This window comes from Poeciliopsis prolifica, unplaced genomic scaffold, assembly GCF_027474105.1.
Source record: "Poeciliopsis prolifica strain line A6 unplaced genomic scaffold, Auburn_PproV2 SCAFFOLD008, whole genome shotgun sequence".
Lineage (NCBI taxonomy): Eukaryota > Metazoa > Chordata > Actinopteri > Cyprinodontiformes > Poeciliidae > Poeciliopsis > Poeciliopsis prolifica.
This window is the reverse complement of record NW_026562383.1, coordinates 9,819,228-9,838,760: the sequence shown is the minus strand read 5'-3', so window position 1 is coordinate 9,838,760 and position 19,533 is coordinate 9,819,228. Positions and strand designations below refer to the sequence as shown.

Sequence of the window (19,533 nt, the reverse complement as noted above, 5' to 3'; positions counted from 1 at the left end):
GCATAAGCATCAATTATTTATTTTTGTTTGTTTTGTTTTTTTTTTTTTTTGTCAATGATTATTTAAAAACAATGATATTCCTGGCTTCCACTTCACAACTCCTTGTAACATGTTGTTGTTCTGTGAAAGCAAATCCCTGTGAAATACACAGAGGTTTGTGGCTGCAGTGTGACAAAATGTGAAAGAGGTGGCGTGCGAATGTGAACGTAAAATCGCAACAGAAAGTGTCACTTTTGGCCAAATCAGTTCAACACGAACATTGAAGAAAAATGTCAATCGCCCTACAAACAACCCTTTATTAGAGGGAGCAGCATAAATTGAAGCGCATTGTGTTGTGAGGTGGACTGGATCTAATTCAGAAAACAAAGAATACTTTCAGACTCCTTTCCACTGAGGAGGCAAAAGTGCAACGCTGCCACCAAGTGGCCAAGTGTGAAATTACGCAAACCCGTCCGTCTGTCCGAGCATCTTATCTCCCAACACAGAGGCTGAGCGAAGCGCAGCGAAGTGAAACAATCAAAATCCTGCAGCGTTAATGGTGAAAATGACATGAGAGGCGCCATTCACGAGGCTGCTCAAAGAGGACGGCTTCCCTCTAACGTCTCACATCATGACCGCCACCATCACCATCATCGCCATCATCATCATCATGTTCATAAGCGCAGGTCACGTGGCGCTTGAGGAGCGGGCGGTGGGTGTGTCTAATCGCGTGTGGTTTCATTCATAACTACAGTCGTTATTTGAAGCCCAGAATAAAGTATGCAGACGGGGCAGAGTGGCTGCAGACCGAGCGCTTCACTCCGAGTCTACAACGAGGTGAGTCCCTGTGTGTTGTTTTGTTTTGTTTTGTTTTTTTACCCCTCCCTCTTACTTCACGCGGACCGGCTCTGGCTCTGGCGTTTTTCTCGCGGTCTCAACGTGGTTCTGTTTCAAATTATGTAAGACTCAGGTGACACGGCTGACCCGTGTTTATGTGTCAGACGGCGGAATTTCCCTTGCATGAGCGTGGGGATGGGGATGGGAATGGGGATGGATGGTGGGGTCCACGTCGTGATGTATCCCACCTCCCCACAGGGCTGAGAGCGGGCGGTGCATTGACATGGGACAGCCCTGCTGATCGGGGGCTATTCGGCGGAGAAGGGAAGATGCTTCTGCTGCTGATGGTGCTGATGCTGAGCGCCGGCTGCGGCGCGTCCCTGTAGTCCAGCGGCTGCACGCAGACAGCGGAGGGCAGCTCCTGTGACACCTCCCGTTATAGACCGTAAGACACAACACATCTGGAGCCCCTCAACACACACTCTCACCTGAGGGTTTTATGCAGTAAAGTCCACCCCCCCCCCCCTCCATCCTCCCACACACCCACGCACACACACACACCCCTACACACACACACACACACACACACACACACACATATACACACACACCCTCTTCCCCTCCTCCTCCTGCTTTCCTCCCGCTGATGGTATTTATAAAGACACAAACACCATCAGTGTGATTGAAGCTCTGGGAGCTAGAAAGTGTGTGTCTGAGCTCTAAACGCCCATCTGCCTGGATGATAAACCGGAGATGAAGTGACAATCTAACATGTTCTCAAATCCCAGATTATCATTTTTCAAAAGCAAGTGTTGATATATATATATATATATATATATATATATATATATATATATACACACACACACACACACACACACACACACACACACACACACACACACACACACACACACACACACACACACACACTTTTTACATTTTACTCACCCTCTCCTTCACATTCAACCTCTTTTTATGGCCTCTTCTGGCATCTTTTTGCAAATATCTCAGTTTTGTTTTGTCTCATGCTTTAGATATCCTGTAAATTTTCAAAGGAAAAAAAACCTTGTATGTAAAAAAAAAACACACACAAAAAAACACTTTTAATATCTAAAAGTATCTTTAATATCTTTCTTCAAAACAAATGCTGGCAGATAGGATGCTAAACAGTAAAGTCTAGAAATACAAGCATTGTTGTATTTTTGAGAATGTTGCAATAGTAATAATCAATAATTACATATTTTCTGTAAAATGCTGAAGCAAGGGCTAACAAGTTATGGCCCTTTCTTACCAGTACAAAACACATTTCAGTTGCAACAAGTGTCCAATGATTAACAGTTTGATGTTTTTGGGTCAAATCATTTATATCCACACATTTCAATGTGAATTTGCTTTAATAAGATTTGTCCTATAACTCGCCATGTTAGAAGGGGAGTTCATGTCCATGTCACGGAATAAATATCGTTTTGTTAAATTATCTTGCTATTTGTTGCTTCACCATGTTTGGCTTGGAGTTTCCTGTGTCAAACCAACACAAAGTAGTGCATTGAACTTTCAGTAGGACCTTCACATAGTGCAGGGGACTTCAACTCTAGACCTAGAGAACTGGAGTCCTGCAACTTTAAGATGTGTTTCTGCTTCAACACACCTGGGCCAAATAGTAAGGTTCCTTTAGTTCAGTGTGTTTTTTTTCTTTTAGTTTTAAACCTCAGATAGTGTTTTAAGAACTGGGTTTTACTTCAGCAAAGCACCTTCTTGCACATGGCTGCTGTGTCCATAAAGGTTGTTTTGTTTTTTTTGTGCTATTTTTTATACAGGGGCTTCCTTCTTGCCACATTGCAACTCTGGCCATAAAACCCCCAATATATGTTGTTTTAACATGTATAATAACTGTGTGTGTTTTGCTAAATTCGCTTTTCAAAATGTTTCACATTTTGTCTCAGGACACAAGCCTCAATGTCTTTCTTGGAATAATATTTGACAGACTGAAACAAAAATAATGTGTAACTGGGGGTATTTTATTTATAAATGAAAATCTGAGAAGTGCGGCATGCATTTGTACTCTGCTCCCTTTACTCTTACACCCTTGAATAAAATTCATAAAAAGATGCAGTTTAATATATACTTTGATTTAATTTAACCAATTAAATTTCGAGATCATTACATTTATGTTCAATTCCCTTTAAGTCTCCACTCCATCTGACCTTTTAGTGTGATCACAAATTTAATTCAGTTCTTCCTGAAAATCCACTTCAGATTTCAACCATTTTATCTGAAAAAAAACAAACAAACATTTGAATATCAGGCTATTTCTATTTCTGTTAGGTGTGAATGAGAGAAAACTCTCAAAAGACACTCACAAATGTCAGGATAAGAATAACAAACGGGCTGCGATTCTGAATGAATCACCGGGGGAGATTTTTTTTTATTTTATCAGAGCAAGGATTCACAGCCATGTGCAGCGCATGAAGCGATGGTGTGTTGTTCAGAGCTGCGGCCTCGTCGTAGTTACCTTGAGCTGAGATATTACATAAAATATGAGTCTCCCTCATGGCGAGGGAATGTGCAGCCGGGTTATCAGCATGTGTGAGGAATGCAGTCCTGGACTGACGTTACACAAGGTGCACAGACGCCTTACTGCAGAAAAGTCCTTTTAACCTTAGAGATGAAGCCAATCACACAAAAATGGAGACATTACTCTAGTTCAAGATCCCCCTCATTGACTTCACACACAGCCCATAATGGATTTTAGAAAGAGTTACGTGATTTGAACGGTTAAGAGTGATTCGTTTTGTCTCTGATCATCCTCTGCACTCACCACTGCTCATTTTTCTACTGTTTGCTCCATCTTCTTTGTATTTACAGTAAATTTACAGGACAGACTTTCGCAAAGTATGCAATTGTGAAACGTTAGACGAATTAAACATGGTTTAAAAAATGTATTACAGACAGAAGTCTGAAAATGTGACACCCATATCTTGAGTCAATACTTAGCACAACCATCTTTTGTTGCAATTACAGAAAGTCTGTAACGTCCAGAAATATGAGTCAGTAATTTTGTACCCATGAGTCTTTGCAAAAAGGCTCAAATTGTGGAAGTTTGCATATCGAGAATCCCTAAACGTCAATTGTCAAGTCTTGCCACAGTTTCTCCATTAAATTTTGGTCTGGTTTTGGTCTGCTTGTTCCACTGGGCCTTCACAGAACAGCTTCATTTATCCTGAGACTAAATGACAAACAAACAAGCCCTTTTTATTCATTGAGTTTTTCTGGAGGTAGTTTGTTGTTGTGGGTTATTCTTAGAGGAGTTTCAGTTACTAAAAAGTTGAATACACACCACAAGTTTTAAAACTGTGTTTGTGCAACATTTTGACAAACAGTTTCATTCCACTTCACAGATGTGCAGTACTTTGTGATTTCAGAAAGTCCAACATAAACACAGAAGTTTTGGACAAAAATGTGAACTGTGCAGAACATTATGATAAAATTTGAGCTGACATTAAATGCAAAATCTTCAAATTGGGCAGCTGATGTCTCTGAATAAGAGCGTGCAGTCTGGAATGGGAACAATTGGAAAATAATTTCTGCAACTTTGGTAGAAATGATTCGCAGAATTCGCTGCAGTCTGAGAAGGCATCAGTTTAACACTCAGATTCAATTACAGAAAAACTCAATCAAAAACTTCACTTCTATGCAGTTTTATTTGTGTTTGTCTTTTTATGCTTTTTGCTGCTGTTTTTTTTAGCAGTTTTCATTTAACCTTCAGCCTTAACACACACATACATACACACATCACTACTTCAAGGATACAAGACTGAATATCATAGCTGCCGCAAAAAAAATCCTTTAGTAGAAACTCCAGCAAAAAAAGTGCTAAAAAGGACAGACTTGATTAGTTTGAACATTTAATGTTTTTTTTTAATGAGTTATATACACTTTCTTCATGCAAGCAACAGTTTGAATCAACACCAAGGGAAGCAATTCTCTCCCTCAGGAGACAACACTTTGCAAAGGCAGCTCATGCTCTTTGCAAGGCTTGTGGGAAGCACAGTACCAAGGTTACCTACACTCATCATGCACATGACTGTCAGATTAATTTTGGGCTTCACATGATTCATTGGAGCCATGCTTTTTTTCCCCCCATCATTCAACTGCAGTGAATTTGAGAAAAAAACAATTTGGCACCAAATTTATTGTGAATTTTCACAAATCACTGGAAAATCAGAATAATACGCATAGGCACCAATATATGGATAAATTCCCACAACTGTTTATAGCGTTATTGTGCAGTTCTCTCGGCCCAAAGGCTTGAAAGCAGGCAACAAAACATGGACGCATGTTTTAGGAAGAGATCATTGAAAGCGTAAAAGCATGTTTCTGTCATGCTGATGTGTGGCAGCCTTCATCGTTCTGTGTATCAATTTCATGTTAAAAAAACGATTAAACAAACAACCAGCGAGTCCAAACAAATGTCCAAAGAGGAAGAAGCTGTTTTGTGAATTGTATTTGCATCCACATCACAGTGACCTTTTCAGGAGAGGTCTCCTAAAAGTGACAGAAACTACATCAGGGAGTTTCAGACTCAAAAGGACAAGAGATGCCACTATCGCCAACACACGTTTTTAACAAATTAAAAGCCTGTAAGGGTGTAACAGTTGAGCGCCAAGCTTAAGTTTCGCATCCATATGTCAAAATAGTGTCATATAATAAGCTGGGCAGTGTGAACTTTGCACAGCCTAGTTTTAGTATGCACATTAGAAAACCTAGGCTGACCTCTCACCTGTGACCTCTAGAATTCCATCCTTGCTGTACACGCATGACCTTAGCTGGGTGGTGGTTTGAGGAAAATTTATTCAAATTTTTGGACTGCAGCTTTAAAGGCCAAGTTTGATGGGAAGCCAACCGTTCTAGATTATCAGAAGAATTTCTGCCAATAATGGTCAAAAGTGAATCCTTGATTACTCCATAAACTCCTTGGTGGCCACAAAAAGCTTGCGGTATTTGCAGTTTAAGTGACATTTATCCAAACTTATGTAAATTTCTGACCAGCTTTGTTGCCCTACAGCTTAATCAAACTTTATCTCAGAGTATTTAGAAGTTCAGTTGCACAGTCTGTATTCTGTAAAGGATGGTATAACATTTATATAATCTGAATTGGATGTTTTAAAGTCGATCTGTCCTTCTCTGATTCCTCCACAGGGTTCACTCACTCTGACCTGGACCATGAGCAATGATCTGCCTGTCCTGACAAGTCTGACAGAGAACTCCACTGTGAGTATGCTGCTCCAGCAACACATGCTGTCCACACCTTCAGATGGAGCTGGATCGTGATGCTATGCTTGAAGAAACTCTCACGATGTTTTCTGAATCCCTGCTGGGTTTCAATCGGGGTGGGAACCTCGGAGCAAGGCATGTTGGGGGAAACAGTGTTCCAGGTGTCGGCTTCAATCTGCGGGTACTGCGGGGTGACGGGCAGATGGGGAGCCGATGGAAAACCAGAACTGAATATGGTTCTGGATGGATGAGAGAAAGAGAGAGGAGTCGTCTGAGTTGGCTGCTCTGATTGCTAGTCAGTTTGAGTTCTCTGTGGAGACGGAGAATCGACTTCCATGTTGCTCTGCACAGTGAGTCAGAAAGATGGCTTCGCTGCTCCGCCTGATTGATGGAGCTTTGCTTCCCATTTGGCTGAGTTTGTAGAAACAGCAGGTTTTATTAAGTCACGGATGCTCTGATAAATGCACACACACACGCGCGCACACACCCACACACACACACGCACGTGCGCAAGCACACACTACTGAACCCAAAAACCTGATCATGAATCCAGTACACTCAATGTCTTGCGTTTTTTGAGTTTGTTAAACGATCCAACAAACATCAGTGAAACAGTTAAATAAAAGAATGATAAAGATTTATTTTAGAACATAACTATTCTCATAGTTTAATGTAAATGATCTAAATTGACCATTTCTTTAATTAATACTTTGCATTCTTAAATAAATCCAAGTGTTTCCTGTTTTTCTTGTGAACTGATGCACATTAATATTTAAGAATCCCACTCCCCATAGAGTCTCAGCAATGATAAAAAAGTTAAAACAATATAAAGTGTGATAAACTAAAGTGTGATACAAAGACGTAAAATAAAAATGTTCAATGCTCTCTGTTTGAGAGCTTCAGTAAAATGACTAATTGGGGTTTAAGTTAGACCAAGTCTCCACAACAATCATTTGATGTGCTCCATATTGTTGTGTCGGAGAGAAAGTCCTACTGTCACGAACATAAACATACTGAGATTGCTGAACTCTACTCTGGACTTTAATGGAGTGGTTTGATCAGATTGGAGTAAGTTTCAGCAAATACTCCAGGTTGGACTGGATTAAGGATAAATGATTAATTAATGCTCACTGTGAAGTGAAAACAACGTTGAATTAATCTATTCAAATTAGATGTTTCTCCATGTAACTGCAATAAAACATTATTTAATAAAAGTTTTTTATTTTTTATTTTTTTTTTTATACTTTGCCAGAGTTTACAGTAAGTGTAAGGACACTTTGGTCCTTACATCAGTTAATGATGTACGTTTCACTTTGGGTTTTTTTTCTGTAAAGAAATGAAATTGGTTTGAATCTTTAAGCCACTTATCAAACCAGCTTCCAGCTTCTTCTCTTGCCTCGTGGATGTGGGCTGCTGAACGTAAGACACTTTGTTTCATCTTTAACTTGGTTTAAGTTAACATGTTCTGACATGAGGCTATTTTTAGGGGCATATCGAACAAAAAAAAAGTGTTTATGAGTGTCCACACTTATTACCAGCCAGGTCTGCTTTCTGAAGTGACTTGATGCTGTTAGATGGATCTTCTGATTGGTGGTTCCACAGAAGAACCACAACGCTCAGGACTGAAGGCAGAGTTTCTCTTTTCCACCCATATTTTATTGTCTGAAATCACCCCTGGCTGAATTCAGATGGATCTATCGCCGGTCCTGCTTTATATTGGAGTCATGATGATATGGATTGGAAACAAGATATATACACTTTATCAGAAGACACATTATTTCTCACTGTCTGAATTAAACCAAACTAAACTTGAACTGTCTTCGTTCAAGTTTTTATGTGTTGAGTCAGAATACTGAACAGTCCTGGCCTGAAGAGCCATGCAGTGAGGAAGAGGCCATTTCAAATGAAGCATAAAAGCCAAAAGGACAATTTACGGATGAACGCCGAAACAAGAAGCTTAATCTTTGGAGACTTGTCCTCTGGTTTGATGAAAGTCCAACTGAAGTGTTGGGCCGTAATTGTTTCTGTTGGATGGAAAAGAGAGAGACACCTGCAAGCATGAAAATGGTCATGAAAAACTGACTGGTACATTTCACAAAACAGACAGCGTCATGTGTCTTTTCACAAATCGTTTGTACGCTTTTGGTTTCAACTGTCTGTGGAGACGCAGGCATTTTCTCTCTTTGAAAGATGTTTGAAGTGCGGCTGCGGTTGACACCATCATTATCCTAAAGTCGTTTTGCACTCCATGAGGAATTCCTGGGCTCTTCTCTCCCCTCTTGAGCCTCTCTGGGTAATTCTCTTTATACATCTTCATCCATTAGCCAAGATCAAACATTTCAATTGATTAATATTCTTTTCGTGCGGGCAGAAAGAGTCCAATTATTCTCCTCTTTCCACTGAAACTGACATTCGGAGAAGAGCCAGGAAAGTCTTCAGTGGGGATTGCTCATGTGCGTCGGCATCCTCCTCCTCCTCCTCCTCCTCCTCCTCCTCCTCCTCTTCCTCTTCCTCTTCCTCCTCTTCCTCCTCCTATTTCCATGTTTAGCCTGCAAAGGCCTCATTTCCCTCTCATTGAGAAGAGTTGGGAAATTGAATTAAGGGTCTTGCTGACGTTTCGATTAGCATCCCCAGCCCTGCTCAGCCGAGACTGAGTGTATTAATCAAAAGAGAGCAGTTGGTTGTCTACTTGAGTGTGTGTGAGCGAACAGGCGGTGTGTATTTGGGCGTGTGTCTTCCAGTGCTGATTCCACTCATTAAATATTATGGTGCTTACAGCTGAACACCGCAAAGAGAGTCCTCACTCGCTCTTTAGGAAAGAAAGGAAAGACAAGCAATTACAGTCCAGGCAGAGTGAATTCTGCCACCATGTTCCCGTAACAAAACACAGCAGTGGAGAAATGCGTGCCTCTGCCTGGCTTTGCTGGTCAATAAATGAATCTGGATCTTTGGAGATGACGGGCAAATTCAAGGAAAGGAAATTAAATTCATGCGCTGCAACCCAAGCAATATCACCACAGAGAAGATCAAAGTTTAAGTGATTACAATGATGTTTGGAGGGATATTTATAGATAAAAGATTAGATATTCAAATGAGATTCATTAGCTTCAATGTGTTGCTCTGCTTCTGGGTATTTTACCTTCATCCTTCAGTGTGGATGTTGTTGGTTTGGAGTCCTTTGCAGAGCATTTCATTTGAATGCACAGAAAAAGAAAAGTGTCCAGAAAAGGAAAAAGGAAAACCAGGGATCTGTCCCAACCCACGCACAGCTGGTAACAGGATTACACTGTGTAATTTGGTCAAATTTCTGCCCCGATGGAAACAAATGTATCTCACTCACCCTCTCCTGGGAGGCCAGCGACTCCAGCGTTCTGTGCAGCTTGCATTTAAACAGGATTTAATTATGTCCTTGTGACTTTATGGCAATGATTTGCCGATAATGTTTTTTTTTTTTCAAAATATTAAGTACATTTGTGAGAGAATTCAAGAAGAATATCCAGAACCATTTTGGCATTTTGTCATGTTACAAAGACACAGTTCAACATATTTTATTGCTTTAGACCTACACAATGTTCTCTGCATCTTGTACTTGCAAAGTTTAAAATTTCAAAAAGGGTGGTATGCATTTTGATTTCCTGGTATTCAACCCATTTTATTGTGATGCCCCAAATAAAATCCCCAGCAACCAGAAGTCCCCTGATTTTTCTTTGAAGATGGTTTGTTAGAGAGCATCGGGGAAGCAGCGACATCATGAAGAACAAGGAAGAACAGCAGCAAGTTCAGGGAGAAAGTTGAGGAGAAGTTTGAACCACCCTGAGGTTCAAACTCAGGGTAATATCCACAAAAGCAAACGTACCAAGACATGTATGTCCATCCAGACTGACTGATTGGACTGGAAACCGCTGCCCATACCATTCCCACTGCAATACATGGTGGTGGTACCATCATGCTTTGGGATGCTTTTCATGGAAGATGGTCAGAGTAGAAGAGAAGATAAATACAAGACAATCATGAAAAAACAAAAAATAATAGGGCAGCAACCCTAAACATATAGTGAGAGGTATGAGGAAGTAGATTAGCTGTAACGTCCTAGTCAAAGTCTCTACTGGAGAATCCTCACCAAAATGTCCTCCATGTTGTTCAGACTGGAACAGGAATTGATATGATTCATATCAATACACACTGTGTCATTTGCTGTTGCAGCCAATGTCTATGAAATGAAATGTAAAGCAGCTGAAAGCTACTGAGTCTACAATTTAACGTATTTTTTTCCCCCCTTTCTTAAATAATTGCTCAGCAAAAGGATGTGCCCGTGTCGACAGGCCAGGCGGACAACTACGTGCTGCTGCTGGTGCTGCTGAGCGTCTTCGCTGGCGGGACGCTGGTCCTGCTGTCCCTGCTGCTGCTCTTCTGTCACCGCTGCTGCTTGGGTGGACGACGCTACTCCAGGTGGGTCCTGCCAGAACCAGGTCGGTGTGCATTGCAACGTGAGAAAATTCACAGCGTGACAGAGCACTTCTCCTTCTGTGTTCAAAAACACGGAGAGGTAAAGTAGTTTCCTCCCCGCAGAGCGAGCGATGACCCCGAGAAGACAAACACGACTTATGCCGAGGATTCTCAGCCCACGCAAGGTCAGAGCTGCGCCGTTTTGTTTTCCAGTTTCACACATACTTTCTGGCTCGGTGTTGTCACAGACCTCTTTTGTTCCTTTTCACCGGCGCGTCCTTGTTGCTCAGAGATCACAATTCGTCTGGATGAATCAGATGCTCTCTCAGCGTCGAGCTGTCACGATGGAGAGTCGGACCGATTTGTTTCCACCGGCTCCACTGGCCGCAGAGTGTCCTTCAATGAATCTGCGCTGTACGAGCAGGAAAAAAACACTCAGGAAAAAGGACGCAGGTAATGTCCACTTGAGCAAACTTGGGTATTCTTCTCTCTTTGGTGGACAGAGACCAGATGCTTATGCCTCGACCTCAGGTACACTCTCACCGAAGGAGACTTCCATCACCTGAAAAAGGCCCGGCTGACCCACCTGCACCTGCCTCCTGCTCCGTGTGACCTGAAGATACTCACCATCATGGAGTGCGACTCCACGGAGAGCAGCACCATCAACATCAGTGAGACTGCAGCTCCCCAGCTGCCTCTCAGCATCTACCAGGTAGCCGAACGACGTCAGCTCGGTGAGACGCCGCATTTCGGCCTCTGATTCTGAGGCAGTTTTCTGTCTCCTTCTTCCAGCCTGCTGAGAGGAGAGTCCCTGACTGGGTGGGACAGAGCTTGAGTGGGGGGCTGCCTGGAGATCCACACCACTCCACTGTCCCGGACCAGAGAGACAGGCAGTCCTCATCTGTCCTCAAGTCCCAGCGCTCTCAGACAGTGAGTCTTTAACTTTGATTAACCTTGCTTCCATTTGAAGTTTGTTCTTCAGATGAATCTCTTAAACGCGTGAGCGTACTTTACTACTGTTCATCTTTTGTTTGCATGTAACTTTGTTCACACCCGAGTGAAGTTGGCCACCCCACCTTCCTCAAATCAGGCAAAATTGGCGTCGAACATTTGCGCAGCTAAATTTTTTGTTTGCGCTGCTATCATTTTAAAGATATTAGGAAATGTTTCTAGAGGTCATGAAAGGTCAACCAGCCCCCCACCCACCTCCCTCCTTCCCTTCTTCAAATCAGACAAAATTGGTGTAAATCCACTTGATCACATTTGTGCTGGTTTGTGCAGCAAATGCTTTTGTTTGTGCTGCGTTGACTTTAAAAGTTCAAAGATCAAACCCCCACTTTTACTAAATCAAAATGACCTTTAAACTTACTTTAATAACTTTAATGCCAAAGCAGCACAAACTTAATATTGACTTAATATTGGGTAAGCATGTATGAACCCCCGCAAATATCTATCAGCTGAAAGTGAGAAATGGGCCGATGTCAGAGACTGGTAGATGGTTGAAGGAAGCATCTCACTGAAGTTACTTTTGTGGTACGGCTGATGAAGGTCAAACTCAACGTCACGTTTACTGTAAAATCTACAAAGAGAGACTGAAGCCATCACTCATCACTAAAACATGCAAGAGATACGTTCTTTATTATTTGTGGAGATTAGAAACAAAAACATGAACAATTCTCGCGCCTTATTTGCCACAGTTGACAGGTTCACAAACCTTCTTGTGATTATATCCCCTGAGCTCCATAAGTTTAAAAAGTTAATTAATCTCCACATCATATTATATCTCTGTTGCATTACATACGATTTCTATCAATTGTGGTTCGAATTCTCGTTTGGGTCATTTTTCTCTTATGAAATATGATCCAATTAAGCTGTGAGAACACAGGGAACATTCTTTGTTACATAATGAAACATAAACCACAGCTGTACTTTACCAAACTTGATTTCGTTCATTTATTTTGTCTCTACTAGCTCATTAGCTGCTATTTATCTGTCAATGTGACTTTTGTTTTCAAACTCAAAACCAAGCTGGTCTGTACTGAACTTGGTTTATTTCTACAGCGCAAACAAATCCACTGATTTCCAACACAAAGTGAAACTCAGTGGCTCAGAGCTGCTGCTGCTGCTGCTGCTGCTGCTGCTGCTGCTGCTGCTGCTGCTGCTGCTGCATCAGTCATCGCTGCAGCTGAGTGACAACATGACAAATACTGTCCCCTGAGGACTCTGGCTCTCATTGTCACCATCCATCTCAGCCGCATGTCCTTCCTTAATGGGTCTCCACCTCCCCTCCATCCTCCTCTGCCTTCATCTCTTTTGTCAGATGGAGGCCGTGGGAGACAGGGGCGAGGCCGAGAGCGAGTGGGAGCCGAGGGGAGAGTCGGCTCAGGCCCCGGGTCCGACGTCTGTTCTGCACTTCCTCTCCAAACTGCGGCGACATGCCAGCCTGGAGGGGGCCGGGCCTTACTTTAGGAGGTGGAAGTTCGACACCAGCCATCGGGCGGCCAGTCTGGACGCCAAAGGTTTGCGCAAATTCATGGAAAAGCTGCAAGCTTTCAGCAGATAAATATGGGTTTTTAAAACTAAACTTTAAACTGGTTTGAAAGGAGAGATGAGACGTATACAGAACTATAGTGCCACAAACTATTGTTGTTCATGCTTGTCTCAATGAAAATAAATATAAATACAAATGGTTAAATTTATAAATAGGTGCATTTATTATCATTATGACAATAATCAAATATATGAGCCGATAAATATGTGAAATTTATTCATTAAATGTTATGAGCATATGTAATTATAAAAGTATTAAGTGATTTCATGGTTCCTGTGTAACACTGAACCATGACATGATTTATTTGCCGCTGCGTCTGACCTCTGATTGGCTAATCTGCACAGAGAATTACAGCATCATCCAGCTCCACTATGTTATATCATACACAGGTTTCTATTTCTACCCATATTAGGATCTTGCATTGACTTTCATTCATTGTAGTGAGTGAATTTATGCCTAACCCAAACACCTTACCTCCAAACCTGACCTCTAACCCTAAACAAAGGAGTTCATCGTATTAGGACTGCGTTTTGGTCCCTATAAAGCCCATCGGTCTTCAGAAAGTTAGTAAATATGCCAGAAATGGTTCTAAGAAGAATAGCTAAACAAATACATACGCACATTAAATCCATAAATTGTTAAAATTGTTATTTTGTGAAAAAGAGAATCATATTTATTTAATATGTCAACATTTAAGGTTCAATTTCTTATTTAACTGTGTTACTTTAGAACCTTGTACATCATTTCTTTATATATTTACCTTGATACCTACAACTGATTTGTTTATTTAACTAATTTATGTATGTCAGATTTTTCATGTATTAATACATTTATTTTTAACGTGCATTTCCAATTTCATTTCAGTTTTGACAAGTGTAAGTAATAACTTCAATGTTAGGTAAGGCAAGGAAGGTCTTTTCATTTATTTGTAACTTTTCAGCAACAAGGAAATTCAAAGCTTTACATGAGTGGAAATATAAACAAAAGAAAAGACAAGCAAGAGAAAGATGAAAGTATAAAAAGTTTGCAGTATAGAGCTACATATTGGTTCCCCTTGTTTTAGTAAGAATAAGAATTGATTAACTATTAAGAGTTTCTCTGGATTGTGACACATTTGGCACTAGATGGAAATGTGAAGATGTGTCTGATTTCCTTCCAGGCTCTCCAAAGAGAAAGCCTTTTCAGAGACAGAGAGCAGCAAGTGAAACCACTGACCACACCGATGAAGACTCCTCTCCGCTCCCAGATGACGCCTTTGAATCTTTCCCACATATTCCCATCCAGACCAGCGGCCTCCAGTCCCTCTCCGCTGAGACTCTGCCTCATCCTGAAACAGCTCCTACATCCTCTGTCTTCCTCAGGAGGTAATTCTCTCCTTACATAACAACGATTTCAACAAAATCAGGTTCTGACTGCAAGTTCCTCTCCTGTGCAGGCTAAAGCTGGAGGCCATGGTGGAGGTAGGTGGCAGCACCACCAGTAGCAGGAGAGCCAAACCTTGTCTCCCATCTGATCCCGCTGTGGGTCAAGTTGAGCCTGCCGTCAATGGAACCCAAGCGGAACAAGAAACGGTGTTTGGAGCGGCGATAAGAACGGAAGCAGCAAGAAATGAGTCGGAGTCTGCGGACGATGACGACCTGTTTGGTGCAGAGCAAGGACCCACCAGGCGGGACCGCTTTGAAGAGCTGTTGAGGCAAACCGAGGACACAAAAACAGACGTTGGCGTGACTGGTGTGAGAAGAAAGAACTATGCAGGGACAGATGAGGGAGACGATGCAGCGTTGGGAGCTGTGGCCAGAAGAAGGACAGACTCAGGCTCGTCTCTGTCTTTCATGATCCGCCAAGAGAGCTCAGACGCACCCCCGTCCCTCTACAGAGACATCTGGAGCCTTAGAGCCTCTCTGGAGCAATATGCCTCTTCAGATCAGAGCAGCACTGATCGTGAGTCGGTCCGCAGTGATGCAGACAGCGTCTCGTCCTTTGGTGGAGCAGGAGCTCGCTCAGGCCTGGACACCTGCCTGTCGCAAGACCTGGACGATGAGCCTGAAGGAGACGGTGAGGCAGAGGGTGGAACCAGAGGGGCGTCAGGGGCAGACGGGGAGATGGGGAATGGGGCTGGAGGAGAGGCGGAGGGAGGAAACAGGAAGTTGCTTCAGATGGACAGTGGTTATGCCTCCATTGAAGCGCCATCCAGAGCCCCTGAAGATTTGAGGCTTTTTGGGGCTCCTGGGGCCCCTCGGGGGAAGACTGCTTCTGAGAGGAGACTGTTTTTTACCAGCTCTGGGAGGAAAGGCTCAGTGTGTGAGAGCGTGGAGACCAAGTTGTTTCAGGAGGAGCTGGAGGACCAGATGGCCCTCAGCACAGACACAGAGGACAGACTGAAGCAGAAATCTCAGGGTGACAGTCTTTCTCACACCCCTCAAGAGCCATATCAGCTACTGAAGTCCCTCCATCCTCAGAAGCCTCCAGAAACACAAACTCAGCTTATTTCTCCGCTGGTGAACCCGACCCCACAGCCCCCGAGTCCTCATCGATCCCGTCTCCGTCGCCGTGACTACAGCATAGACGAGAAGACAGATGCGCTCTTCAACGAGTTCCTGCGTCACGATCCGCGCTTCGACCAGCAGGACTCTCCGCTGCGCTCCAGGCACAGGTCCAGGGTTCACCTCCGGAAGCAGTGGCAGAGACACAAGCAATACAGCGACCCGGGTTCGGCCTCAGGGGGAAGGTACTCGCCGTCTCTGGAGAGACAGAGGTTCACCCCGCTCAGGAGGGGGGACAGCGCAGGGTACCCGCTGGACACCAGGTACCACAGCACCCTGTCGAGAATAGCAAGTGCTGCCGATGAAGAAGCCAGCGAGGTCGCGGCTTCTGAGGAGGCGGCAAGGGAGAGAGCAGAAGATCCGGTAGGAGAAGGAGCTGCAGGGAGCACAGCCGACAGAACGTCTGACGGAGCAGACCCAATGAGAAACATCTCCTCAGAGTTGGCTGGTGAGTCTGATGGCTGCCATGTGTCCCCAAGCAAGGAGGCAAGAAGCGCAAGCAGCACTCTGTCGACGCAAATGAGCCACATGGACCCCAGAGTGGACAACAGGAACAACAACAGCAGCCAGGCCATCCTGTCAGAGGTTTCCCTGCAGGCCCAGAGCAGCCTGGCAGACAAGCTGGTGGCGTCGGTGGACGAGAGACTCTACGCCGGACTGCGCCGTGTGGAGAAGGCCCGACAAGGAGGGTCAGAGGTCATGGTGACGCACACTGCATCACCAGGGTCCAATCCCACATAATTCCCTGCTGTTGTATTTATCATAAAACCACAATAAGTCAAACATCACCATGTGTCAGGCATCTCTAGCAGCTTTAGCTTCCAGCATTAGCATTAGCTTCCAACTCGTCCAGTCACACCCAAACTGCCACTGTGACGTCCCTCCGTCTGCAAACAGAGAACTTATCGCTGACATTCAAAGATGTAGATGCATCTTTAGAAAACGTTATTTTCTGACCTACCTGTGACTTTTCAGCATGCAAACTAGTCCAAACTAGGTGTCTGTGAATAGTGTACAGTTTTAACCTCTATGAGCACTTTGATGGGATGAAAGCTACCGCTGGTGTTCGTCAGCCATTTCTCTCATGTCCTCCTCAAGTGACCTTGTTTGTCTCCGCCGTCATGAGGGTGAATGGGCGTGTGAGAGCGGTCGATCCCACGGATAATGACAATACGGTGAACCGCAAATGTCCCCTTGGCTTTTACACTCACAACCACAAAATTGTGTTTAGGTGGAATTTTACGACAGACACACATGAACTAGTGCAAAGTTGGATTTTCTCTTAAAATAAACCCGCTATTCTGAAATGACTAAAAACTGTAGAACCAGAGAGAATATGAGGATATTAATTTTCAAGACCTGCCACTGAATCTCAATGGCATTTAGGTATGGACTTTGACTGGGCCATGAAGTTCTTGCTCTATGGGTCTTCTGACAGGGTTTAGGTGTGCAACATTTTATTGCAGGCCAAATGGTTCAGTTTTAGTCAATAACAAAATGAAACAACCACGCTCCTCCAGAGTTGGCATATTCCTCTTTTCTGGTTTTATGAATAATGTCCCCCTAATAACAATCCACAGATAGCACCAAATAACAGCAGGATTCATACTGAGAATAAATCAGCCACAGTTGGACTTTGGTATTAAGTAGAGAACCTCTGGAGATGATTATTTGCACTAGCTTTTTATTTCTGGCTATTTTTTTTATTTTATAATTCCACACCAATTCCACGTCATTTATTCATTTCATTTAACAATTATGCCATACTTTGTGTCCGTCTATTGCATAGAATTTCAATAAGATATAATTTTGTGGTTGTAAAGTTAAAAAAAAAAAAAAAAGTGATGTGAATAGATTTGCAAGGCACCGTATGAAGAACGACACCAAACATGTTTACAGCTCCCTGTCTTTCACCAACACTTTATCAGCCAACCTGAAGATAAAACTATAAAACCAGATGGAAAGCAGAAGATGCACTCAAATAAAATGAAAATAAACACGTGTGAGCAGTTTTGCATTATACTTAAGTTGTGTTTATTTGTGTTAGTCATCAGTTCTGGTTGTGTAGCACGGCTGAGGAGACGGCAGGGCTTTAGTGCATCTGGGACTCTTCAGAGGGAAGACTGACGGATGATGCTTGAAGTGAGTGACACAGAGGCCTCCGAGGCTTTGAAACAGATTGCTCACGGAGGAGTTCAGGCTTTCACATGCTGAAAGTAATCAGAGGCGGCTTTGCCTTGTTGTGCCCAGGAGTAAAAGAAATGATTAACACACTGTGTACGTCCAAATAAAAACGTGGGAATGATCCGTTTTTCTCCCGAAAACAAATCTGCAGTCTGACCGTTTGTTTCTTTTGAGGTGAAAAGCTCTCCTAGCTGCATTTTAGTCCCTGACCAAGATGAAGAAGAAAATGGATTTCAAAGCTGTGCTTTGGGTTAGTGCGACAGACTAGTTACCAGTTCAGGGTGCAACCTGCCTCTCGCCCGAAACGGTCGCCGGAGATGGGCACCAGCGCCCCTCCTGACCCCCCTAAGGATAAGGCTGTACAGAAAATGGATGGATGACTGGATGGTTTGGGTTTATACAGGTGAGAAAACGACGCTGCGTCCTCCATGTCTGCATTAACATGCAGCAATAAAACGAAGGCCAAAGAAAAGCCAGACTTAAAAAAAACAAAACAAAACACTTTCTTCATAAACATTTTGTTTCAATGTGGGGTTTTTTCTACAAAAAGTGGCGTCACTTTGTGATCTTTAAATCTTAAAAGGTGCTTTATTGATAAAGTGTTACTTACTTCACCAGGAGAATATTCCATATTTTAGAAGACCAGAATGAAATCGGACAGCAAACACTAGTAGGTAATTAAAAATGGCTGCCGACAAGAGATGCCTTCACACTTACAGTCTGATAGCTTCTTCATCTTTTACATTATTCTTGGATTTCACAGCCTAAAGACAGACTTCACAGAAGCATGGCATTTTAAACAGGGGTGAGTAAAATGCTTACATTCTGGTAAGGCTTTAAAGTAATAAAACATCTTTTATCAGCTGAACTCAAGCAGGTCCATTAATTTCCCCCTTTAGATTCCAACATTAAGAAAATATTTAGAATCTATTAAACTGCAACCTGAACTGAAAGTGTGATTTTAATGATCAGGTGCTGCTTTGATCCTCCAAAACTAAAAAAAATAAAACTCACTCATGAGTTCCTGTGTGTAACCTCCGGAGAGAAACAGTGGCTTTTTCATCCTCACTGCTTCATGTGTTACTATAAAAATAAATCAGTTCCTGCAGCATCGACAGAAATGAAGCCTTTGTGGCACAAACTAAAGCAAAATGTACATTTCAGTCTTTTTTTTTCCACCCCATGGTGACTCATTCAAGCTTGTGTGTGAGAGCTGGGTGTCTAAGCTTCACAATCAAACCAAACACATGAAGTGTGTCCTGTCGTACCAACCACTGGGCCGAAGCGTTCACAATGCCTCTCTCCATCCTCGCTGCACCCTTCCTGTCTCCGGCTGGAGGCTCAGCGCTGACCTTGCTGACGTGGAGAGCGCTGCTCTCTCTGTTCCCCTCACAGTCGTGACTCAGCTGCTGATCTGTTCCCGGTCAGGAGCTCATGATGCAGGAGAGAGAGAGGCAGGGCTCCCACAGATGTGATTGGTGCAAAAAAAAAAAAAAAAAAAAAAAAAAAAAAAAAACTCCCCAAACAAAAAACAGTTTACTGGGCAGTTTTCGGCGCCGACTGCCTTCAACCGAGCAGCATCTGCATAAACTATCAGTTGAAACAACTGCAGATTTGATTCAGTGCAAAAAAAAAAAAAAGTTTGATTTACAAAACTAAAATCGATCATTTAAGACCAATTTGCTTTTAATTAAAACCTGAAGAGCTGATATTTCC

At 42.9% G+C, this 19,533-nt stretch overlaps 1 protein-coding gene across 2 annotated transcripts; it reads left to right on the top strand.

Moving 5' to 3' along the window:
- The first annotated feature begins 609 nt into the window (after positions 1 to 609).
- Positions 610 to 17,961, top strand: LOC129362131 (voltage-dependent calcium channel beta subunit-associated regulatory protein). Of its 2 annotated transcripts, XM_055033486.1 has the most exons (11): positions 610 to 816; positions 1,075 to 1,261; positions 6,019 to 6,090; positions 10,391 to 10,542; positions 10,663 to 10,724; positions 10,830 to 10,992; positions 11,071 to 11,251; positions 11,332 to 11,469; positions 12,860 to 13,058; positions 14,250 to 14,454; positions 14,526 to 17,961. In XM_055033486.1, exons 3-11 carry the CDS (start codon positions 6,043 to 6,045, stop codon positions 16,372 to 16,374), a joined length of 2,997 nt encoding a protein of 998 aa, XP_054889461.1. In that variant the 5' UTR covers positions 610 to 816; positions 1,075 to 1,261; positions 6,019 to 6,042; the 3' UTR covers positions 16,375 to 17,961. The 2 variants fall into 2 exon arrangements, with proteins under 2 accessions (XP_054889461.1, XP_054889462.1); XM_055033487.1 differs by lacking the exons at positions 610 to 816; positions 1,075 to 1,261; positions 6,019 to 6,090 and adding an exon at positions 7,360 to 8,386.
- The last annotated feature ends 1,572 nt before the right edge of the window (positions 17,962 to 19,533 follow it).